This window comes from Grampus griseus (genome assembly GCF_964374135.1).
Source record: "Grampus griseus genome assembly, chromosome: 10".
In the NCBI taxonomy this organism is placed as follows: Eukaryota; Metazoa; Chordata; class Mammalia; order Artiodactyla; family Delphinidae; genus Grampus; species Grampus griseus.
The window spans coordinates 97,967,903-97,993,869 of record NC_139004.1 but is presented as its reverse complement, the minus strand read 5'-3'; the positions used below and the strand labels follow the sequence as shown (position 1 = coordinate 97,993,869).

General features: G+C 50.5%; 1 protein-coding gene across 1 annotated transcript in view; it reads right to left on the bottom strand.

The window, feature by feature from the left end:
* The window catches only part of SLC6A11 (solute carrier family 6 member 11), a 121,459-nt gene that overhangs the window by 80,395 nt on the left and 15,097 nt on the right, over positions 1 to 25,967 (bottom strand). Inside the window, exon 5 of the mRNA XM_082663797.1 lies at positions 17,398 to 17,530. Coding sequence (XP_082519923.1) covers positions 17,398 to 17,530 — 133 coding nt within the window. The remainder of the gene's footprint in view (positions 1 to 17,397; positions 17,531 to 25,967) is intronic.

Here is a 25,967-nt window from a genome sequence, read left to right as displayed (position 1 = left end):
TTACTGCAGTAGGCATAGAGGATGCGAAGGTAGATCAGGAGCGAGCCCTGCCCTCTGGCTGTCATGGTGGCTGCTTGCTGGGTCTGCAGATTTCTAAGCGGTTTCCCGGAAGTCCGGCCTCCTCCCACATCTGTTCTTTCTCTACACACTCCCGTGGCTTTTCTTACCTACTCCTGCGGTTCTTGGGGCCACTGATGTGCTCATGATCCTCAATGTCTCTCACCAGCCCAGTGGTATCTCTTGAGTTTAAGACCCATACTTTCAACACCCTTTTGTGTACATCCACCTGGATTTCCTACCTACAACCTCATGCTCAAAACAAAAATTGTTACTTTCTCCCCCAATCTGTTCCTCCTTCTGTGTCTCTTTCTTGGATAATAGTGTCACCTACACGACAACCTCACTGTGTCCTCTTTGAGTTCAACTTCTGAACTCAAACGAATAAAGCCTTTGAAAGGGAGAGACGCACAGTCGGGATCCACTGCCCTGCAGCCCCGATGCTGCCCTCCCCAGGCGTGGCCAGCTGCAGGGGGCCCTCCCTCTCCTACTCTCTTCCAGGTCCCCCCCCTGCAACCAGCCTTTCTCTACTTCCCAGAGAACTCGGCTTCCTCCACCGCTCATCTCCCCAAGTCCCATATCTTTACGCCTCGGTCCTTCTCTTGAATTCTCTCCCTGGGTATCCCACCCGTTCCCAGAGCTTTAATTCCATCAACTCTAAAATGCGTTCTTTTAGCACTATTTATCTTGTTGTCTCTGAAATCAGGATGTCCCCCAGGTGGCATGTAGTTAGCACTCTCTGAGTGTAAGGGACCTGGCTCAGAGCTGATCCTTTCATCATCACTTTGGCTGAGTTACGGGCTCTGTTGGTTAAAATATTTTTAAATCAATTTAATTTAAATCAATTGCTGTTTGATGTTTAGAACGTCTTTTTAAAAGATTACACTGTGTTTCACAGACAGAGGGTTCAAGTTGATACTGTAAAGCAAATATAAATCATTAGAGAAATGATCACGATCCTGTATTTTCTTGCAGAGAAACAACCAAGTACTTTATGGATCTGAGAAGATACGCACCAGTAGACGAAGCTGGGCTATGCTGTTACTGCAGTATATGCAAACTGATCGCTGTCGTACCTCAAACAATACACCTGCAGACAGGAGAACCTGCCGGTTCCTTTGGGAGAGTTAAATAATCTTCAAAGCAACAAGAGTCCGGTGTGGTTATTTCATGTGTCACAAAGGAATAACCAATGTGAAGGTAATGTAGAGCAGATTAACTAGCAGTATTTCTGCTTCTGACGTACATCCTTCTTCACCGGACGTATTATGTACCTTCTGGCATATAAAATAACAGTGTAACTTAGAACAGGTAAAATATGGCACGTCAGACGTTTCTCATCTTTTGGGGGACACAGGCCCTTTTGAAAATCAGATGATAGCTATGGACTCATACCCTAGAAAAATGTACTTATTCACATGATCCCATCATTATTTTTAAGAATTTTTTTTTGATGTGGACCAATTTTAAAGTCTTTATTGAATTTGTTACAATATTGCTTCTGTTTTTTTATGTTTTGGTTTTTTGGCCGTGAGACACGTGGGATCTTAGCTCCCCAACCAGGGATCGAGCCCATACCCCCTGCATTGGAAGGCGAAGTCTTAACCACTGGACTGCCAGGGAAGTCCCCGATCCCATCATTTTTATACAATTCCGAGGGGTTTCAGGGCCCCCCCCCGAAGCATCCCTGGGCCCCAGGTAAAGAAATCCTAACACACAAACTGATGACTCTACTCCACATCCCTCTGTCCGAGCTCCAGGCTTCCTGTCCACCACCCGGACATCTCCACTTGCCAGTCTCAGAGGCACTGCAAACGTAACGGGCCCCCAAAGAGAGGCATATCTCCCTCAGTTCCGGCCCAACTTCTCCCTCCCCTGACACCACCCCAACTCACTCAACAGCTCCACCAAGCGCGGGCACTCAAGCCAGGAAGCTGCTTGGACTTCTCTGCCCCCGACACCCTCTGCGTTCAGTCACCGAGGGTGGATGCTTACCCTTGTGTATTTCTCAAACCGTCCTCTTCTCTCCGAAAGCTGCCACCACCTCCCACCGAACGACTACTATGTGGAATGCAGCCTCAGGTCCCATGTACCCATTCCCCATGCCACAAGCATGGTGGCCTTTCTCTAAAGAAAGCCCGGTCACGACACTCCTCTGCTTTAAGCCCTTTGTGGCTCTCCACCACTTGCATCTCACTAGGTGCCTTCCTAAGCCACCCCTGCCTGCCACTCCAACCCGTCTCCCTCCGTTCCCTGTCAAGGACTGTGCACTGGCCACCCTGAACTTCTTTCTGTTCCTTTCCTGAGCCATGACCCCCCACTCCACCCTCTCTCTGTACCAGCCCACACTTTGCACAGGGACCACATCTTAGGTATTTGCCTCTGTGTCTCCAGGACTTACCAGGGTGCCTATAATCCAGTAGGTGTTTAATAAATGCATGTTGAAGTAACCTTAAGGCACATGGTTCCATAAAACACTAATGCAGTACTAAATGCTCTCCTGAGGCAGAAAAACAGAGAGGGTTCTGGTCCCAGCTCTGGGGCCTTGAGCACGTTACGGCACCTCTCCAAGCCTCAGTGTGCACATCCAGAAAATGGGAATGAAAACATCTACTTCAAAGTGTTGTTGCAAAGGTTAAACAATTTAAGATAAGTTGGCAGTTGCTGCAAAAGCAGTATTGTCACCTAAAGGGCAACCTGGAGACACATAGGGCTATTTTAGGTGACCACAAAGACTGAGGGTCAGCATTTAATGACTCAGGCCTAGGAAAGCTGGCAATCCTGCATGCACGGGGACAGTCCCGCACAACAATACTGCCCTGTTTTTCATGATTTCTAAACGTGCCACCAGACACTCATGGGTGTGGGTTGCTTATAATTATTAAGCCTAGAATCTGATTCTGCTTTACATATAACCTCAAAGTATATTTCACTTCATTTTAATATAAACTGAATTTTCCAGAAATGCAATTACCATATAAATTGAAGGTGGATGGTACTATCTTTTATTCAGTGCTTTACCAAATGTTATCCATCATTTAAGAAGATCACGTCACTACCGGCGATGCCACCAGTGGAACCTGAGTAGCCAGTGCCACTCCCTTCTATGAGTCCATGTTTGTAGCCATGGTATTCACGGAGATTCTATAATAATGTAGGTGCTAGCTCTTATTTCAAGATGTAAAACGTAGAGGAAAAGTACAGACAACATGTGGCTCTCCCATCTCGCAGCCAAATGCAATCACTCCAGGGTGGTGCTGGTACCCGTCGACTAGATTATGTCTGTGTCTGAGCCTTTACATGTTGAAACACATGTTGTTTTATTATAAGTTGCTTCCTTTCTGCTTTTCCTTTAAAATACAGCTGGGATATTATATAGATTTTCTCAGACTTACCTGTGCTGGTAGATTATTTATGACTTGCACTTCTAGGTGGCAAAGGCAGTGTTACAATCCTCACCATCAACAGGGGTGCTGGGTCTATAAACGGGGCTCGTAAAGGCTGTGGTGCCAGTGCTGGCACAGAGGCAGCACTGGTTTCCCGGTGTCAATACGATGACCGTCAAAGCACCGGGCCAGTCATAACTGTTACACAACATACTTGTGATTCAGGGCCACAGCAGTGTCTGGCTTCTGCAGAGTGAGTTACTACCTGCTCCAATGTTCTCACTGGGGGGCTCTCGTTTATTACCCACGGGCGGCTGTCCAACAGGAAGGAAGGCAGCTGCTGCCCAGCACAGAGTGCAATGTGAGGCGTGTCGGGGACCCCTCCACTCTCCTCAAATACATCCTTGCTCAAGAACTCTCAATGGCTCCCCATTGCCCACCTGCCCACGGGACCTAGTCTAGCCCGACCCTGGAGTCTGGCCCAGCCTATCGCTTCCAACCTCCACAGCCATGCTTGATGGACCCTTTCCTTACCCCTCCTCCTGCACATAGCCATCCTTCAGCGTGAAGCTCACGTCCCACCTCTCCCAGGGGCACTTTCCAGACAGCTCTGGGCCACAGCAACTTCTTTATCCAAACTCTGTACCAGCACTGACCGAGCCATCATTTGACAGTTCATCTATACTACAAAATGCTGTTAATTATCTTCAAGTGAGTGAATCCAATCTTACTGCCCCACTAGACTGAAAACTCTTTTAAGCTGGAGAATGGGTTTATAGAAATTACAAGCCATAAAATAAAAACAATAGCGATTTGTGTGTTTACTGTGTGATAAGCAGATAATTTAAAGGCAGCACCTCACTTAAGCTTCACAGCAACCCAACGAGATGGGTCCTCTGACTGCCCCCAGTGAAGGCTGAGGAAACAGCTCAGAGGCAAAGAAAGGCCCACCCCCAGGGTCATGCTGGAGGCAGAGCTGTGATGCAAACTCCTGTCCGCCGGGCTCTGCTCTCTCCCACCCTCCCACCACCGGTGGGCCTGTAGTGAGCACTCGGGCCGGGGGGCGGCTGAAGGTTCACTTATTGAGGGCTCTGCATTCACCAGTGGGAAGAACAGTGGTTGGGGATCGGCTTCCACCTTGGCGGACCTGGGTTCGAATCCTGCCTCTGCTAGCCACGTGACCCATGCCCATCACCTACGCCTCCGGGACTTAATTTATAAAGTGGGCGTGCTGACCCTCACCTGACTGCCTGCTGTAAAGTTAAATTAGACAATGAACAGAGAGTGCCGAGCCCAATGTCAGGCATACAGTAGGTGCTCTGTAAAAGGCATTTCCTTAGCTTGGGGGAGGACCCGAGCTTTGAACCTGGGCAGCCTGACCCCTTAGCTTCTGTGCCCCCTGCTCATCTCCCTGCACCCCCTCGACCTGCAGTCACCCTCCATTTGCTCATCATCCCCAGAGAGGGTCTCGCACCTACAGCTGCACACAGGTCACACGCAGCTGCCATCCACCCTGCCTCCTTTTCCACTTCTCTCCCCCGAGAACGGTTTTCCCTCTGCTGTTTCTTTAGCCACAGGGAGGGCAGGGGGCGGGCAGGGCGGGGAAGAGAGCTTGGTCGTGTGACTGCCAGGAAATGCTTTAGAACTTTCACCTCAATCAATCAAACAGGTCCTAGCATGTGACAGGCATCACACACTTGTTGGCTGATTGAATCAACACGTGATAGTTCCCAGCACCTACCACGTGGGCTACCCCGGGGACAGAGAAATGCACAAGGGCCCCCGACAAGCCAGGGGTGCTCTGTCAGCATACACAAAGAGGAAGAAAGAGGGAAGGAAAAAGGGAGGAGGGAGGACAAAGGATGTAAGCTAGCTTTTTGGCCTTTGTACGTGGTTCCTTTTACCTGGAATCTCCTTCCTCCTCTGCCTTTGGGTAATTAATAACCACCCGTACCTCCCCAGCCAGCGTGGATCCCACTGCTTCCTGCATTTATCCCCAGCACAGTGATATTTTGTAACTGCCTGTTTACCTGTCTTCTAAACTCTAGCCTCTAAGGTTGTTTAGAGTTGATATCTGTGGTCCTGGGCACAGGACACGGTACACAGGACATGTTTAATAAATATTTGCCCTACAGGGTAGGAAATCACTCTGGGCCCACAAGCCCAGCAGTCACGAGACAACGAGAGGCAAACTCAGGGCAGCCGGATGCTGCCGAGGTGAGAGCCTCGGAGTGAAGAGAAAGCCGCGAAGGATGAGGGTGCGAGGGGCCCCTGAAGGCTTCCTGGAGGAGAAGAGACAGCAGGAGGGTGAGAAAGCAAGAGGTGGAAGGGGGCAAAGTGCCCCCGGTCACCCTGCTCATCTGTCAAGTGAACATGGAGAAGGGAGCGCTGGTGGAAAGTGGGGACAGGGAGGCGGGTCTGAGGGAACAGGTGTTTGGGGTGAAGGAGACTTACCTCTTTCATCCAATCCTAACATTTCCCAAATGCCAGGACCGGACTTGAGCTGGGCCTTCAACCATGAGCATCTGGGCATGAGGAGAGAGACGCTGGAAGCCCGGCAGGAAGCAGGGGGTGGGAAGGGAAAGTAGACAAAGATTCTTGGGGCAGATAAGACTGATTCTGGCAGAGGTTTCACACCCTGTCGCCTTCCTAGCAAAATGATCTCCCATAGGGAAGGAAGGCCACATGAATCAAGCACTCCCATTAGCATTTTCAACGACTGGAAAAACTGTAAGTATCTTGAGTCCAGTAAGTCATGGAAGAGTTTACGATGTCATGAAAGATTTATTCAATGGAATTTAAAAATCGTCTTTTGGCAAAATGGGGGCAGCAGGAAGGCTCTGTGATGAAAAAGGCAAAACATTCAATTCTATCATGTTATGATTAAATGAGGTACAAACTATGGTTATACGAAACGTGTACAAGGATTGGAGGGCAACAGGGAAGTGATTTGGGGGGGACCATTTTTCACTTTGAAATAGCTATTGTTACATATTCTTTGGGCAATTTTTAAGACTCAGAGTAGGTGCTATAGATGCTGGGAAGCTATGGTGGAGTTCTGAGGGAACAGGTACGTAACGAAAGCCATGGTTAAGAAAGCAGAGTCTGGCAGTGGTCAACACGCGGCCTGGGTCTGGGTGGCCTGCTGTGCCAACATCCGGGGGTGAGGTGGGGGGCACGTGGATGAAGGTGCTGGGAAGGCTCTGCTAGGTGGCTAGGCTACAGTCCCAGTTATGCAAGCAAACACTAATCTGGGTGTTGCTGTGAAGGTGTTTTATAGATGTGATTAAAGTCCATAATCAGTTGACTTTAAGTAAGGGAGATTGTTTTAGATGATCTGGGTAGGCTGATCCAATCGGTTCAAAGGCCTTAAGAGCAGAACCAAGGTTTCCCTAATGGAGAACGCCCACCTGTGGGCATCGTTTCCTGCAGAGAGCTACAGCCCACCCTCTGGATGCCAGATTTGCCCAGGCAGCCCTCACCACCACCAATTCCTCAACGGAATCTCTGAATACGTATCTCCTGGCTCTGCTGCTCTGGTTGAATGCTGACCGACAAAGATGGCCACAGGGGTGGGGAGCAGAGGGGATCTGCAGACACCCTGGTGCGAGACAAGCGCAGTGGAGTGACGGACGCCTCCACAACACGCCAGTCCCCTGCTTAGCCCCCAGCCTGCATTCTGCATAGGCTCACGCCATCCCTCACTGCTCCCCCAGATGTCTCTTTGGGCCTTTGCCTGTCACTGTTCCCACCACATCTGTCAGAGTCAGCCCACCCGTCACCTGCCCGGAGCCTCCTGGACATGCTGACCCCTCCCACCCCACCCCCGGCATGCTCTGGCTGCCAGGCCCCCAGGACGCAAAAGTTCTCTCCCTAGTGACACCAGCGCAGCCCCCCCACCTGTCACTGCACCCGTCACGCTACCCTTGAAAGAAGGGGAAACGGAGGCCCAGGGAAATGGAGTAACACAGACAGCCAGGGAGGGCGGTGGTGGCCGCACTAACTCACGCCGCTGGCGGGTTGTGGGGCAGGACTCTTGACACCAAACGTCGGCTCATTCCATCCTTCATCACTAGCTCTGTCTTCAGCTTCTCTGCCCAATTCTGGAGGGCAGGGTACACAGCTAGCAATTCTTTTAAACTCCCCCTTGCAGTGCTCAGCCTGGTGCTAATATTCAGGAGGCTCAAATAAATACTTCTGCCCGTTTCTGGTTCAGCCCATGACACCTCGCTTGGTCTCACGTGGAGTGCAAAGCCGACTTGACTCCTTGACGCTGCCATGCGGGAGGGCGGCTCGTTTCCCAGGGAGACGGCCGCACGTGGATGGGCTGCGGGCAGGGCCGGGCTCCCCGGGGCGCTCCAGAAGGGTTAACAGCGCCCACTCCCCTTGGGCCCCCCTCTGTGCTCCGAGGGCTTTCTCAGGAGGCGGCCAGCCCCGCGGGACCCCTCCCACCCAGAAACCACTCAGACTTTGGGGGGCCTTTGTGCTTTAATAAAGACGGTATTACTGAGTCGCAAAGCTTCCCTCCTCTCCAACCCTCCTCGCTGCCAGGGTTCCCGCTAAAGGTGAAGCGCCGTCATTCAAGGCCAAAGAAAGGGCTGAATCAAGACGCTAAACTCTTTTGACTTAATGTTACAATCTACGGCTCTCCCCGGACCAGTTGTGTGAGAAGCGCTCCCAACATCGCACAAAGGCCCCTCAGCAGTGGCTTGGGGTGTCCTCGGGCTCTGGGGGCGGAGGGCAGGGGATCTCCTTGCGGGGCTCTCTGCATGCATCTCATGAACGCTCTAGTTTCCTCTCTGAATGCAGACAGCAGCCGGGCGCTGGAAGAGCCCCACCACCAACGCCGTCCCCGCTTGCTTCAGGCTGCAACAAAGGCCACTTGAGGGCCGAGAGACAGCACTGCCCAGTTCCTTTCCTGGGCCTGTTCTCTCCCCTTTCACACATCTTTCCCTTTCATTCCCCCCTGCCCCCTTTACTCCTGCTTTATGCCTCATTGAATCCATCAGCCACTTTATGGGGCGCTCCTGAAGCATAAATTTTCTGTGGGGGGCTCCTGAGGGTTTCCCTGCTGGCAGCTCCAAACCCCCTTGGTGGTAGTGGGAGGGAGGGAGAAAAAGGCACACACTCGAGGGAGGAGCCACGGATGGCCCCTCCAGGCTGCATCTCCGTCTGGCAGGTCTGGGATAAGCTGGAGGCAGCAGGCACCCTCACCGGCCAAGAGGCCCCACCCTGCTCCTCCCTGCTCCCGAAGGGGTGTGATCCCTCACGATCTTAGGGCGAGCAGCTTAAGCCCCGTGAGCCTTTGTCTTCCCATCTGTAAAATGGGGATAGCAATCGTGCCTTTCTCATAGGGTTGTCTTAATGGCTCAGCGGGCTAATGTAGCAAGCGCCTTGGAACAGGGCCTGGATCAAAGTGCCACTGAAACATCTGCTTTACCATTACCATCACGCAGAGGACGCGGGCTGTTTAAGGGCCCTTGCACAAATGTAACGGAAACAGGCTGTGGTTATCAGTGGGAAGACAGGTGAAGGGGAGTAAGAGGTACAAACTACTAGGTATAAAATAAATGAGTTACAAGGATGATGTAAGTACAGCACAGGGAATATAGCCAATATTTCCCAATAACTTTATATGGAGTATAATCTATAAGAACATTGAATCGCTATGTTGTACACCTGAAATTAATATTGTAAGTCAACTACACTTTAATAAAAGAAAGAGTCCTTGTACTACCTCCAACGCCTCTACTTGTTTGTGAATGAAGGAAGGAAAAGAAAAAAATAAATCAATTCAAGGCTATTTGCAGCTGTTTCTGTGTGAGTGTGTCTGTGTGTGTTTTCTTCTTTCCTGCCTTGGTGTCCTGGAGCTCTGAAAAGAATAAGAACAGTGGCCTAAAGCAGTGAACAGGCAGGATTCTGCTTAAAACCCCAGCTAATCCTGCAGCTTCCTTTAAAGTGGCACTAGGAGGAGGCAGGGAAGAGGCCAGAACTGTTTTTGTAGCACCCTCCCCTCCCAACCACTGCTCCTGGAGACCAGGAAACGAGGGGGAAAAATCCATAAATCATCCTCTGAGAGGAGGACAGAAGAAGGAACCGCCAGGGGGACAGAGCAAAGAACAGCGGCCAGCTGGGCAGGGAGTGCGGGTGGCATGAGGGGGCACCTGACTAGCTGGTGGGCAGGGAGGGCTGCCTGCAGAGGGCAGAGCATCTAGGCAAGAGCTGGGCAAGCCGCCCCATTCAAAACTCAAAAGAGAGAGAAAGGTCTTAGACTCCTGTGCAGCATCAGGTCCCACCGAAGGAGGACGCCACACCAAAAGGTGTCTCTGATCGGACACTTCTCTCCATCCCGCTGCACCTTCCCCCTGGTCACCCGCTACTAGAGCTCCCCAGCCTCTCCGCTCCCACCCGTCCATTGTCCACGAGCAGCCAGAGCCAGCTTTTCAGGATGAAAGTCAGATCGTGCTACCCCTGCTTAAAAATTTTCAGCGGCTCTCCACGGCCCTTAGAATAAAATCCCCGACCCTTCACCATGGCTGTTAGTCTGTCCCCTGCCCCATCACGTGCTAACATCGACTCCATCTGGCCTCCACCTTTACTTTGCCTCTCAAATTCACCGAGTCCTTCCCACTTGAGAATTTCATCTGCGCTGCTCACCAGGCCAATCCCTTCACATCCTTCCCATCACAGATGGGGGCCTCTCTCAGGGAGGCTTTCCTGGCCCCCCCGTGAGAATGTCTCCTGCCCTAATTCTTCCCCCTCAAGGCCCCCGTCCTCCGCCCACAGCGTTTCTATAGCTGCTTGTTCTCCATCTCCCCCACCAACAGTCAGCTTCACAGTCTGACTCGCTCACCACTGAAAAGAGCCCCCAGCCTGGTACCTGGCACACAGTAGGTGAGCGATAAACATTTAATGAATGAACAGAAGAATCAATGAGTAACATCCATAGCAAGTGAGCATTTGGATACAAGAACCAGAACATTTAGGAGCTGGAAAGGCTGGGGTGAGATTTTAAGATTCCTTCAGAAAAGCTCTCCATTGCAAACAATCACTGTAGCTTTTCAGCATCTGAAGTGGTCCACGTTTGGGGTGACAGCAGTTTAGGTGTTAGTTTCTTGTTACATGGCAAATAGTTTGCATTAATTAGTTTAACAGAGGAGAGATCCATGAACTTTTTCTGTGAAGGGCCAGATAGTGAATATTTTAGCCTTTGTGGGTCACACAAACTCTGTTGCAACTACTCAGCTCTGCCATTGTAGTAGCACAAAAGCAGCTGAAGGCAACGCAGAAACATATGGATGTGGCTGTGTTCCAATAAAACTTTATTTACAAAAGCAGGCCATAGGTGAAATCTGGCCAAAGGCCAATGCTGACCGATCCCCGGGTCGGACTAAGGCCTAGCAAAGCCACAAGAGAAGGACACGTAGTAAGGACCGTTTTTTTCAGTCTTCAAAGAATATGCATAGCAGGGACTAGGCTATCACCATTCCCTAACGTTGCTTCCATGCTGTAGGATGACAACATAGAATAAAGACAGGAGCACCTCGAATTTATTTGAAATTATTGTTTCATAGAACATAAAGGATTTCAGTTGTGTCATTCTGCATGTCAGCAATATGTTTGTGCAAATGGGAAGTTCTAAGAGCAATTTTCACTCTGGAGGTCCTGGGGAGCTACTGTTGAATGTCTAGGTGGGTGGCTGAGTGGATGGACGGACAATAAAAATGGACAAGACAGGATGCTTTCTAGGGTGATTACAAAGTAGACTTGGTCAACAACTGGAGAGGTTAGGTGAGAAGTTGTCAAAACAAGTTAGTGGTTTGAGGCCTATGAGACCAGAGGGAGGACCTGGTGGCGGCGATGGGCAAGATGGATTTGGTGGGCAAATAAAAAAAAAAAAAAACAAGGAAAGAGCAAAGCCAGTCTTTTCAACAAATGGACATCCACATGCAAAAATGAATCGAGACACACACCTCACACCCTTCACAAAAATTAACTCAAAACGGGTCATAGATCTAAATGCACAACTATTAAACTCCTAGAAGATAACATAAGGGAAAACCTAGATGACTTTGGGTATGGCAAAGACTTTTAGATAAAATACAACACCAAAAGTACAATCTATGAAAGAGCTAGTTGATAGGCTGGACTTCATTAAATTAAAAACGTCTGTTCTGCAAAAGACAATGCCAAAAAAATGTGAAAACAAGCCACAGACCAGGAGAAAATATTTTCAAAAGACCCATCTGATAAAGGACTGTTATCCAAAATACACAAAGAGCTCTTAAAACTCAACAATAAGAAAACAAACAACCGATTTCAAAATGGGTCAAAGACCTTAACGGACACCTCACCAAAGAGATATACAGACAGTAAATAAGCATATGAAAAGATGCTTCATATCACCTGTCATCAGGGAAATGCAAATTAAGACAATAAAGAGATACCACTACATATCTATTAGGATGGCCCACATCCAAAACGCCAACGATGCCAAATGCTGGCAAGGATGCAGATAACACGCATTCTCTCATACTGCTGTTGGGAATACAAGATGGTACAGCCAATTTGGAAGGCAGTTCATGGTTTCATACAAAACTAAGCATGCTCTTACCGTAAGAACCAGCAGTCATGCTCCTTCATATTAATACAAAGGAGTTGAAAACATATGCCCGTACAAATGCTTGCATGCGACTGTTCACAGCAGCTTTACTCCTAATTGTCCAACTTGGAAGCACCCAAGATGTCTGTCCATAGGTGAATGGATCAACAAACTGTGGTACGTTCAGACAGTGGAACATTACTCAGTGATAAAAAGAAATGAGCTATAAAGCCATGAAAAGACATGGAGGAAACGTAAATGCACATTACTAAGTGAAAGAAGTCAACCTAAAAAAGCTACATACAGTATAATTCCAATGATATGGCATTCTGGAAAAGTCTAAACTATGGAGACAGCAAAAGACTGGTTTTTTTTTGTGTGTGTGTGGTTGCCAGGGATGGGGAAGGGGGGAGATGAACAGGTAGTGCACAGAGGATTTTTAGGGCGATGGGACTATTCTATATGATACTATAATGGTGGATTCATATCATTACACATTTGTCCAAACCCACAGAATGTACAGCACCAAAAGTGAACCCTAATGTAAATTATGGACTTTGGGAGATTAGGATGTGTTTAAGTAGGTTCATCAGTTGTAACAAATGTACCACTCTGGCGGGGGATATTGATAATGGGGGAAGTTATACAGTGTTGGGGGCAGGGAGTGCATGAGAAATCCCTGTACTTTCTGCTTCATTTTGCTGTGAACCTAAAACTGCTCTAAAAAGTAAAATCTTTAAAAACAAAAAACAAGGACACAAGAAAATCACAAAGATGTCTCCATGTCTTAGCCACTTGATTTCCATTATCAGTTGAAAATGATTATCATCCAGAAGAGGACCAGTTATAAACAGCCTGGAAGTTTCCTCCTGAAGAAAGCAAGTGTTTCAGAATCCTATATTTTCTCAGGACTTGATATACGATTGAGAAACGTTCTTATTTATTTTGTTAATCCAGACTTGTGAGGATTTCCAATATTGTCCAGAGAGAGAAGAAAAATAACCTTGTAGAACTAAAACCAGGGCAAGAAAATAAATGGCTTACTAAGCCCCTGCCACGCGCTCAGAAATCGGATCCATGTGTTCTCGTTGAACCTGGACGTGAACCCACAGCTGGAGGTATGAGAACAGATGAGTACCAGGCCTAGGGAAGGCAGACAGATCTGGATTTGGATCCCAGCGCTGCTCTTCCCAAGCAGGGTGGTCTTAGGCAAATCTCGTGGCCTCTCTGGGCCTCCACTGCCTTATTTATATAATAGGGTTTGGACTTAAACCCTCCCAGCTCGGACAAGCTATATTCTAACATTCCAGAGCCAGTTCTCCGCCATTAGAAGCCCCACGTTCATAGGACCCGACTGTCTAACTGTTCCCCAGTGTGTCCCAGCACCTCGCAGGGAGGCCCTGCCCAGGCAGGATTCATCCGTTCCTCAAATGTTCACTAAGCAACAGCCATGTGCCACTCGCTATGTACCAAAGCTGGAACCTAGCTACTCTCTCTCCAGCCAGAGCAGCTTCTTCTGAGAGTTGATGTTGCTTGCCCTGACTCTGGGAGATGCTGCATGCGGGCCTCTGTGATGTCAGAAGGATGAAAAGCACTGAGGAAGGCGCAGGAGGTGATGGAGTGAAGGTCACATACAGCGATTGTCCTTGGTGGGAGCAATGACGCCAACACAGCGTCGGGGCCCACACACCGCCCCTCGGGCCGCTAGAGAGCACTGCTACACCTTCACCTATCACCTTGCCACGGCTTCATCTGTGATCTGCTTATTTGTGATGTGATCCGAAATCCCTACTTACAGAGCCACCTGCCAAGAGGCTGAGCCTGCAGCGTCTGCATGAACTCCTGAGCAGGGGATGGGCTCTCAATTGAGTTAAGGCTGGGGTTATAGTTTTTGCCTTGGAGACAGGATGCGGCCAGGAACTTTTTCCAAGTTAATGAAATTTCAGAAATTTCTGGTGCAGCCCAGGTATGGAGAGCACGCTGGAACTTGGGATGCAGAGGAAGAGCCAACTCGGGCGTGGCCTGGACAACAGCAGGAATATGGAGTTCTCGCTGCTTCCTTCAACTGACTCCTGAGGGCGGCTCTGGCCAGGGTCCCGCAGGCAGGCGGCAGGGGCAACCTCTGCCCACTCAGGAAGACTCAGATGACCCTGTGTTTATTTTTAACTGTTTTTGTACAAAATCGAAAAGCCTTTGGACACCGGGCTCATGTTCAAGGTGAGATGAATGATAAACAGTAACAAAAGCATCAGACCCTCTCCTGAGGAGCCCACATGCTGATCCGGGCTCTCCTGGTCTCCCCAAACTGTCAGATGTGACCTACAGAACCTTGTCATTTATAAACAGCCAGGGAGCTGGGCCACCAGACCAGGTCCTAACCTGACACTTAACTCACTGTGAGACCATGGACAAGTCCCTTCTCCTCTCTGAGCCTCAGTTTCCTCATGCATAAAATACGGGTGCAGATGGACCAGATAATCTCTAAGGAACCTCACAGGTCCAGCAAACCACATCTCATCCTGGACACTTACCCTGGTCTTGGGCATGAAACATGGGGAAGAGCCCATGAAACCCAGTCTTGAGGAAAATACTGAATTGTTCATACGACTTCAGCATTTCCCTTAATAGCCCCATTTAGATCCAGCTGCAACCAACAATCATAGAGCACCTACTATGTTCTAGGCAGTCTCGTTAACGGCCTCTTCATAACCAATCCGCGAGGAAACGGTCATTGCCCTCAGGTCACAGACGACAGGAATGATGGTCCACTCACCCAGAGGCATGGGCTATGTGGTCACCGAGGCTTGGGGTTAATCCCGGCCCTCCCCTCCCTACCTGAGTGTCCTTGAGCAAGTGACGTAACCCCGCGAAGCCTCAGTTTCCTCATCTGTAAAATGGAGATAATGCTAGCCCCTGCGTCTCATGGGGTTGTTTCAAGGTCTGAATGGAAGGGGCATCTGAAGTACTTAACAACCGTCACCTTGCCTTCCCTAAATCTTCTCTGAAATCTCTCGGAACATAGCTCACCGGTTCTTCCTTGATACTTGGTCCCTGCCTTAGGATTCTCTGACACACAGGCTCGATGTCCCAGCCAATGGCAAATGGCCCCACTGGGGACTGAGCTTCCTCCTGAGGGCCAAGTGGAATGAAATTCTGCCGTGGCCCAGGTCCAGGCCCGAGAGCCCAAAGCCACACATGCACGTGGACAGCCCATGCACGCACCCGCACCAAAACCTCATCACTGCAGCCCTCGCTGGCCCAGCACGGACTCGCAGAAAGGTGGTCATCACAGTAGGAGCAATAAGAGCACCACCCATGATACCTCCTCCCTTTTTTCTGTGGTTCACAAAGCACGTTCACATATGTCACCTGGGTAGGGTAGAGGCGGTGCTTTATTTATCTTTACATACCCACTGAATAATGCTAGGTATTAAGCAGATTCTCAGAAACTACTTCTTGAATGAATAAGTTTTATAACAAGATGTTTTTAAATCACCGTCTACTCAGCACATATGATCAGTTCCCCATTCTGCTAAGTGCTGAAATTGCAGCCTTGCATCTCACTCCCACAACCATCCCTGAGACGAGGTCACTCATCAATCCCTGTTTTGCAGAAGAGGAAACAGGCTCAGAGAAGTTAAATGATGCACCCAAAGTCTCAGCCAGTGAGAGAGAGAGACCTGAGATGTGGACCATGGTTCCAGACCCTGGTTCTCACCCCCTCCAGTCTTTCTCCTCTTCTTTAGCCAGAAGAGGCAGCAAGGGGGGCATGGGGGCAGGATGCACGTAGTCGATAATGCAATGAATTTTATGCTTGGAAAAACAAAAAAAATCCTATTGTCTTTAAGACACAAACCAGAGAAAGCAAAGATCAGCAAAATCACCTCGGCTGAGGGGACATGAGAGTCTCTGTTCTACTCTCCGGTCCCTGAGGCACAGCTATGACGACTTTCTAGTCCATCCTTGGCCTCCTTATAGCCCACAGCACGGGGCTTGTTGGTATCTCTTCTGTGTTCTCCTAAGCCCCTCCTGCAGGTCTGCCTGCCTCCCACATTCTAGCAGTTTCCTCTTCATCTCACCTACCCCTGTGGGAGCCAAGGGGACCATCTTTTGCAAAACGTCCCGGAGTTATTAAGTTCCTATTTCCTTGGACGTTTTGTCTTCACCCACTGCCCCAGCCAATAACTTAGAATAAAGTTTATGAGCAACTGCCTACCAGAAGCAGGCAGGCGGGGAGTGACACGGTCAGGGTGACACAGGCATTTAAAAAAAGTCTGATTTTCCTCTTTTCCACAAATGAGGAAACTAACGGCATTGACGCTCAGCCACAGGACCAGGGGTGATGGAAATGGTGGGGACGGGTCAACCTAGTATCCCTAGAAGCAGGTGGCTGCAGCCCAACTCAGCCCAATGCTACCGGGTAGGCGTGCAAGCCCAGCGTGGCCCAATCTTCCAACTCAGCCCACTGCTACCGGGTAGGTCATCAATCCCAGCATGGCCCAATCTTCCAACTTTCCGAGGGACAACAGAGTCCTACTTCTTTTTCCACATATTTCACATGAAACTTCCTGATTTCTGAACGTTGGTAACTAATTCTCCCCCGCCTCTTTTCTTTTTGATATGATACAGGAGTGGGCTGGACTTGGCCATGAGCTACACAGTTATAACCTCTAGTGAGACTTGTGGTACAGATGGCTGTACTCATCAGGTGGCCCTTTGCTGCCCTCACTTCTAAGCCTCCCTGGCGGTTGGTAAGCCTGGGCCTTAGGCTCAGGCCGGTGGCCTGTGAGTGGAAGAGCCGCAGTACCTTCCAGGCCAGGGCAGTGCAGAGCTGGCTGTCTCCCCCCATTTCTCCTCCCCTGTGAGGCACTGGCCCTGGAGGCCGCCTGCTGCAGCCGGCACAGCAAGGCTACAAGATGGAGGCTGGTGAGAACTCGGGATCTGTAGCGGAGGCACCCAGCACCACCTGCCCTAGCACACGCCTGGAGTGCAGGTCTTCATTACAAAAACCCCATGGTAGTAGTTCAGCATTTCCTGCTTTCCAAAGCACCTTAACTCTACTTTCCTTATATGACTCTCGACCCAGTTAGAAAACAGGACCAGGCTCTATTATTTCACAGGTGAGCAAACTGAGGCTCAGAAGGTAGAACCGAACACCCCGAGGTGTGTGGCAAACAGGCGGTGGACTGGGATTCCAGCTCTGGACTCTTTGTCTAGCACTTCTCCTAGCCTCCAACTCAGGAGCTGGCCTTCGCCACATGAGCCCCCTGGCATTCTCTGGGTCCCCTGTGGCTTGTACAAGGACGACTTGCCCCTCCCCTGCCCACGGCTAGCTAAAGATCCACCTCTTACTTTTCCTGTGGACTTGGTCCCCTTCCAGATGCAGAAGTAACAGATGGTCCAGGCTGCCAGCAGACACAAGGCCAGCTCCCAGCGAAGGTTCCCGATGTGCTCGATCCCATCTGAGATGGCCAGGACCCGGCGCCTGCAGAAGGGAGGGCAGAGAGTCACGGGGGTTGGAGATAGCCCACACTAACCCCACCATAAGCAAAGCTAGTGCTGCAGAGGGGTCAGGACAGCCCACTCACTCACTCATTCGCCCACCATTCACCAAACTCAGGGCCGGGTGTGGGAGCCTCAGAAAGGAGAAAGACTCAGCCACAGCCTTCATGGATTCGCTCCATGGGGGATAGGATGTGGGTTAGCAGATGGTTTATGGAAACAGTATGGTAAGAGCTGCAATGGGAAGAAGCACAGGGACTTTGGGAAGACCGAGAAGTACCTAGCCCACCTCAGGGGTGCTGGAAGACGGCAGGACGGTCCATAAACATCCCCGGTCCCTCCCTCAGGGGAGATTACACAACCCTGCTGAACTCAACGGTGGCCAGAGGACTTGCTTTGGCCAGCGGCACACACTTCCCTTAAGATGGAGGCGTTCAGAGGCAGGCAGTGTGGTCCGCCATGTTCTCTTCGCCCTAGTGTGGCTCTCATAACAGAAGCATGTGTCAAGGTGGACCTCTAGAAGCCCAAGTTCCTAAGTGAGTACACGAGCCCTCCTGCCACCCCACATGAGCGGGGTGGCTTTTTTTAAATGCAAGAAGAAGCAAATTCTGCGGAAAGACAAATGCTGGATGATATCACTCTATGTGGAATCTAAAAAATACAACCAACTAGTGAATAAAACATAAAAGAAGCCGGCTTCCAGATACAGAGAACAAACTAGTGGCTACCAGTGGAGAGAGGGAAGGGGGGAGGAGCAAGACAGGGGTAGGGTTTTTTTTTTTTAAGGGGTTATTATGGGATTGTATAAATCATGGGTGTGAAAATTTTGACAATTGTAAAGTACTGTAGAACTTAAATAACCTTTCATTCAAAAAAAAAAAAAAGCCACAAAAACAAAAAGAAACCCAACTCTGTTGCTTCAAGCTACTAAGTAAGATCTTTGTTACTGCAGCATAACCCAAACTCTCCTGACTGCCACAGGTGTCCGAGAAAGCTTTCTGGAAGAAATGATATTTGAGCCAGATTTTGAAGGATGATAGAGTTTAGCCAGGAGAAGGAGGGGGTAAAGATTGTTTTAGGCCCAGGGACTAGCAAAAGCAAAGGCCAGAAAACGGAGCATGGGATACTTGGGCAACGAGGAAGCCCAGAGACCAGAAGCGAAAAGCAGGACAGATAAACAGAGGAGGCATCCTCGGGAGCCTTGAATAGTGTGCCAGGGGGACGGAGGGTCCCAGAGGGCCCAGGCCACAGGAGAGGGGGACCCTGGCTGCGCTGAGCCAACGTGATCAGCCATGGCCCTCCCTCAGACCCCACCAGTCCTTCAGGGCTGACACAGGCCTGGCTCCTACATCCCAGCCTGGGGTTTGTGTTTCTCTAAAGTCAGACTCGCCACGCTCCATATTGTGCAGAACCATGGCACCAACACAAACCCCCTCCACACTCGCTCCACGAACCCCATGCCGGCTGCCAAGCCACCCCCACCGGGCCATACCAGTCGCCTGGGTGCTCTGGGAACGTCCTTTGAGAAAGCAGCTCCCATCCCACCAAGCATGAAAGCCTCCCTCAGTGTCTGTCTCCCTGGGAATCCACTCGGGGCCTGATTTTGCATTAATTACTCAATGACACCAATTAGCGCTGGTCTGCAGGCTCCCTCCAGCCCCAGCCCCTGTCGGAGAAATCAGGCAGGGCCCCAAATAAAATTGGGCTGTGTGCAGCCGGGAATTTACCTGAAAGGAAGCCAGCTCTCACACCTATAGGCAGAAGGGGGGACATCTCCTAAATATACATTTATTGAGCATGTACTAGGTACCAGGCACTATATTAATACTGAGGATAAAAAGGCACGCATGGTATGGGGCTTGCCCTGTACTAGGATAAGTTGGACAAAAAAAAGTCCAAGTTATCTGAGAAAGAAAGGAGACAGCTGCTTAGCTATAACGGTTACTTTATTTGCTTCTTATATCTTAGCAGTCTTTGGCTTTAATTTGTTTTAAAATGACAGGCTGTATTAAATGAAAACTTTAAGAGTATCTATCATTAAAACAGAGCAGCAGGACCCAGAGCATGGCCCTTGTGGGGTGCTTGCCAAAAATACAAAAATTCCTGTGGACCCACTGAGTCTGAATCCTTACAAAATGGTTCCCGGGAAGCTACCTTTTCCTATGTTTCCCGGAGGATTGCTCATGAACAGCAAGGCTTGAGCAACACCGCAGAAGGAGAATTTCCTGGTGTTGGAGGAATGATGCACAGACTCCAAGGTTTTGTTTTGTTTGTTTGTTTCTGAGAGGACGTGGACAGGGAGTTAGGGATCCTCTGAGAGGGTACTGAAGGGATGTACTTTCTCCCCAGAGAAATACCCTGATGTGCCCATTCACTCCCCAAATTCTGCAGGAACTTCAGGGTGCTCACCAACTCCCCTGTCTCCAGACTTAGAGCCTCGCAGCCGAGGATGCATAAGTACCACCTTACAAACTGCCCCCCGAAGCTTCCCAAACACGCATCAGGTGGCGAATGGGAAAGGACAACCCAGAGCAGGAAAGAAAGCGGCTATGGCAGACGGAAATGCCCAGGGTACTCTCTGTGCCTGTCACTGCAGCCTCGAAATCTCCATTAAAGAAACACTGAGACAGGTCTAGCAGGGCTGTATGCACACCCATGCCCTCTGGCTGGTGAGGTTGTTTCCTGAACAGAGAATCTGAAAACTGGAAACAGCACAGGGACAGAGGGAGAAAGAAGGGAGCAGACCCGCCAGGAGAGAGCTGGTGCAGGCCCCCCTCTTCCACAGTTTGGATGCTGCAAACTTTTGAGTCATGCAGCTGGCTTCGGCGCCCTCTCGCTTAATTGAACAATCTAATTCCCAAAATGGGAAGCAGATTACTAAAAGCTATGCAGGATGAATTGCTCTTTTGTTCCACCAGACATTATTTGAAAACATCCTCAAACTATTTTCTTTAGGTTTAACCAGCACTGACTCTAACTAGCAAGGGACATTGAGTTTCTAAAGAAAGGAGGCTCGGGGACCAGGTTCTCAGCCTGCAGGACTGCGGGGTTGTTTTCAAATCTACAAGGGCAGCCTTTGAGAGCATGGGAGCTGGGACACTCAACTCTGGAGACTTGGAGAAAGCACAGCTCTTCCTGGGAAAAAAACTTTCTTAATGACCCTCCCCCGTGAAGCGCCGGGACAGAAGAAAGGTCTGAATAAGGAAGAGTTTGCTGCCAACACCCTGGCAAAAAAGGACCCAGGAACAGACCTCCCGACACCGTTCAGGGGGCGGGAAATGTTGAAGACTGGATGGGGCCCTTCGGAAGGATTCATTTACCCGAGTAATATTGTGCACCTACTACGAGCCAGGCATGAAAGCAGGTTCTTCATGAAGCATTTTTTTCAGGCCATAAGACTATTTCTGGAGATTTCCACCCAGTACCTGGAGGTGTAGTGCCTCTGCTTCTCCAGCCCTGGGCACACACAGAGATGGCTGGGCTCAAAAGCCAGCTCTGCTCCTGACAAGCTATGTGACCTTGGGGAAGGGACGTCACCTCCTTTCCATAGGTTTTCAAGCAGGAACTCATCTCACCCTCCCAACAATCCTCGAGGCAGACGCAATTGTTATCATCATTTCAAAGATGGGGAAACCGAGGTGCCAGGCGATTAGGTAACTTGCCCAAAGTCATGCCGAGAGCAAGTGACGGGCGGGATCTGAACCCAGGGATCCTGGCTCCAGGGCCCTTTCAGCTGCAGTGCTAGCTCCTAGATTCCCCCATGACACTAAGAGGTGTTTGGGAAGCTTCGGGGGGCAGTTTGTAGGGAAGCTTCGGGGGGCAGTTTGTAAGGAAGCCCTTCCTTCCTTCTTTACAAGTTAAAGCCATGTTGAATGCACCCCCCCAAAGCTACCTCACGTGACTCCGTGCGCTGGGCAAAAGTAGTACACAGCACGCATCCTTCACGCATTTATGAATTTATTCAAGTGATACTTATCAAGGTGTTTTCAGTGTGTCAGGTACTGTGCTACACTTGGGGTCCTTCAAGAGCTCATGGTCCACGGGGGAAGACGGACAAGTGAACAGAGCAGAGTGTGGAGAGGGTCAGGACAGGGAAAAGCAGAGGAACCTCACTGCAGATCTGGCCAGTATCTGGATGTGGGAGCGGGGCTGTGGAGGCCCTGGAGGGTTAACAAAGAAGAGGGAGGCATTTGGGGCAGAAAGTCCACCAAAGGCAAAAGCCAGGAGACTGGAACAAGGGCTCGATGTGCAGCAGGAAGCGGGGTAAGAAGTGGGGGCAAAGGATGAGGCTGGAGTGATGAGCAAGAGCTGGACTCTGAGCCTTGCTGAGGAGCTGGGGCTTCATCCTGAGGGTGATGGAAGCCGAGAAGAATCTTAAAAAAGAGGAAGACTCCATCAGGTGCATGTTTCCGAAAGCTCTCTTTGGCTGCACTGGAAAGACTGGAGGGTAAGGGTGGAATGGAGCAAGGTGCCCAGTGTGGAGACTTTTGCCTTAATCTGGACAATAAAGAGGGAAGGGCTGGACTAAGGTAGGGAAATGGCCCTGGAGGGGAACAGATGGGCTGGGGAGCAGCAGGGGTGCAAGGTGGCTGCCTGGGGGTGGCAGGTAGCAGGAAAGTTGGAGGTCCAGATGGACGCCAGGTTTGTACCTTCATGGATGGGGGTCATTAGCTGAGCAGGAATGAATTGTCAATCGGTGTAGAGGAGGAGGAGGTGGAAGGTCAATCTTTTTTTGTTTCGTTTTGTTTTGTTTTTTGCGGTACGCAGGCCTCTCATTGTTGTGGCCTCTCCCGTTGCGGAGCACAGGCTCCGGACGTGCAGGCTCAGTGGCCATGGCTCACGGGCCCAGCCGCTCCGTGGCATGGGGGATCCTCCTGGACCGGGGCACGAACCCGCGTCCCCTGCATCGGCAGGCGGACTCTCAACCACTGCGCCACCAGGGAAGCCCCGGAGAGTCAATCTTTTAGATAAGGTGATTTTGAGATGCTTGTGGAACACCCAGCCGGCTGCAAGGCCCAGAGGCAGCTGGGTGTCTGGGTACAAAGCTCACAATAGACATGCAGGCAGGAGATTCAGACCTGAGCCCTTGGCCATCAAGTGTCCTGGGAGAGCATGAGGCCGCCTGGGGAGAGCTGGAGAAACGGGAGGGAGAGTGCTGGCCACAGAACCCCCAGAACCCCATCACTTACAGGGCAGATGGAGGCTGAGAGGAGCCCTTTGAGGAGGCAGAGAAGGGTTAGGCATCCCTGAAGAAGGTGGCATCCCCAGAGGCAGAGGGAGAGGGCGTTCCAGGAGGGCAAGGAACCCATCTGCCAAGTGCCTCCAAGCGGCCTGGTGAGAGGGAGAGCGCTGCGGGATTCGGGGCCAGAGTAGCAGGTGAAGCAAGGAGAGCTGCCCAGCCCTGGCGGGGCAGACTTCAGACAGCGGCACGCAGGGAGCAGAGGGGAGGTGAGACCTGTTGAGGCGGCTCTTTGGGGAAGTTGCTCTGATGAGAATGCGAACTAGTAGTTCTTGGCCACAGGGCATCAGAGCTGTCTTACCTACACTTGTTTTAATTTTCAGGTTGGCATGACTGGGATACTTAATGGAAAAGAGCCAGGAGGGAGGGGAAGCTTCAAATGCAGAAGGGAATAGGGGGCGAGGGAGGAAAGAAGCAGGTAGAAGTCTCTGAGACGGGCAGCAGGGAAAGAATCCATGCGTGGAGACGTCATTTCTACAGGAAGAAGAGGGAAAGAATTGGGAATCCAAGAGGTGAGTTGAAAAGCAAACTATCCTCATTAAGAGACTCTCAGAGTAAGGAACAAGAAGGAGCTGGTAGCAGAGGGGACTGTGGCAGGTGCCACCCAAGAGCCCTCACATCTCACTGCATTCAGTCCTCACACCAACATAACTACCATGAGGGCATTCGTATACCCATTCTACAGGTGGGGAAACTGAGGCCCAGAATGGCGAAGCAACTGGCCCAGATTGGGACCTGAAACCAGGTTCTTCTGATGGCCACACATCCTTCTGTCTCGGCAGAAGCTGACCCCAGAGAGAGGATGCCTCCCACTCAAGGCTTCTGCTATGTCCTCCGCAGTCTGAGGGAAGTGGCTGGAATCCGATCCTGCAACACCCTCACTGTCCTCTCTGTGTCTCACATACACAGAGGGGCTGAGTCCAGAGGGAAGGAAACAGCCTCATACCTGGCGCTTTCCTTCCACACACTAGCTTCCAGAGCCGAGAGTCGTTTGACCAGAGAAAGCAGAGATGGAGTAGACCCTTCTCTCCCACCACCGCAGAGGGCCTGGGAGGGGCGCTGTGGGAACGGGTCCCAAGCCGACCGGGGAGGCCTCATCTCAGTGTCCAGCATGGAGCCGGCAAACGCATCACCTTTCTTTAACCTGCCATGGAGGGTAGCACTGCCAGGGATGCAGAGGCCGCCCTAAAAGCTGGCACTGAGGGACTGCGCTATAAATAGTCTTGCTCAGTCCTCCTTTCTGGTCTCCCAAAGCAACAAACAAAGACAGGCCATCACCCAAACAAATGCACCTTCCCTGCCCCCTCCATAATCCCTCCACCTTCGGGGTCCTGCTCTCACTTCCCCGGCCCAGTGCAGGCCCCCAACTCTCCCCGTGTACAGGGTCTGCTCCTGCAGAGCCCTCGGTCGAGGCCCTAAACTGAGCTGGGGACTCAGGGCAAGGGCCCTCCTAGGCCTCTGCATCATGCATTCACTCAGGAGCGTGACTGGATGCTACCTGCGCGTTGCTGAGGGCCCTAAGAGCAGGGCCTGCAGTGATGAGGAAGGCAGGTGAGTCCTGCCCTCAGGGAGGAGAAAGGTGATGACAAGGTCAGTGACAGTCTGCACTCCCTTCATGCTTACTGAGGCCAGTGCAACCATGATTCCTACTTTACTGATGGGAAAACTGTAGCTTAGGGCAGCAACATGCCCAGAAAGGCAGAGCCACATCTATCCAACTTCAGAGACAGTGCTCGGACCCATGGCCCCATCTTGGGGAAGATGGACTAGAAATTGTGTCACCCAGGGAAGACAACTAGGCAACAAAGCTGGTCTGTGGGGTCTGGAGCTCCCAGGCCAACTTCTTCTATCACTGCAGAAATCCTCCTCCCAGGTCGTGAGGAAGTCCCCTCCAGTCCCCTCCACTTTCCAGGATTCATTCCACGGTTCTCTCTGCCAAGAATGTCCCTGTAAATTCTCACATGCCTTAAAAATTCTGCCTGTCCTTCAAGCACCAGCTCAAATAATACAAAGCCTCACCAAGTGCTTCCTTGGTCCCCACCTGTACCCTGAGGACGGGTCCCTCCTTCCCCATGAAGGTGCAGTGAGCATCTACACGCACCAGGCACTCCTAGGTCAGGGGTCAACAAACAGTTTCTGTAAAAGGCCAAATAGTACAGATTTAGGTTTCGCAAGGCATATGGTCTCTGTCCCAACTATTCAACTCTATCCTTGCAGTGTGAAAGCAGCCAGAGACAATATGTAAATGAACATTATGGCTGTCTTCCAATAAAACTTTATTTACAAAAACAGGCAGCAGATGGGATTTGGCCCATAGTTTCCTGACCTCTGTCCTAGGCTAATGCTTCCCAAATAACACTAATCCTTTAATACACCCTGAGGTCACACTGGGACCTCACTGAGAAATGGCTGCACATTATAGCCCTCCTTAGAGAGGCCCAATGCTCATTAGACTATTAAAGGCTCTGAGAAGTCCTGCAATAAAGACACCTCTATAGCTCTGTCTAACCCAATGTTTCCCAATCTTATTTAGAACTATTCTCCATTAAAGTGAAAATTAAAACCACAATGAGATACCACTAGGGTGCACCCAAGAGGACGGCTGTAATCAAAAAGACAGACAACAGGGCTTTCCTAGTCGCACAGTGGTTGAGAGTCCACCTGCCGATGCGGGGGACACGGGTTCGTGCCCCGGTCCGGGAAGATCCCACATGCCGCGGAGCGGCTGGGCCCGTGAGCCATGGCCGCTGAGCCTGCGCGTCCGGAGCCTGCGCTCCGCAACGGGAGAGGTCACAACAGTGAGAGGCCCGCGTACTGCCAAAAAAAAAAAAAAAAAAAAAAAGACAGACAATGATAAATGTCCTCAAGAATACGGAGAAATGGAACCCTCACATATTTCTGGTACGAATATAAAATGTTCTGGCCACACCGGAGAAGTCTGGTAGTTTGTTAAGAATTTAAACATAAAACTCAGCCATTCCACTCCTAGGTTATTCAAAAAGAGCCCAAAACTGAAAACCACCCAAACGTCCATCAACCAATAGACAAACTGGGGTCGATCCATACAATGGAATATTATTCAGCCACGAAAAGGAACAAAGCAGTGACACACGCTAGAATATGGATGAACCCTGGAAACATGATGCTAAGTTTCATGAGGACAGTGACAGAGACCACACAC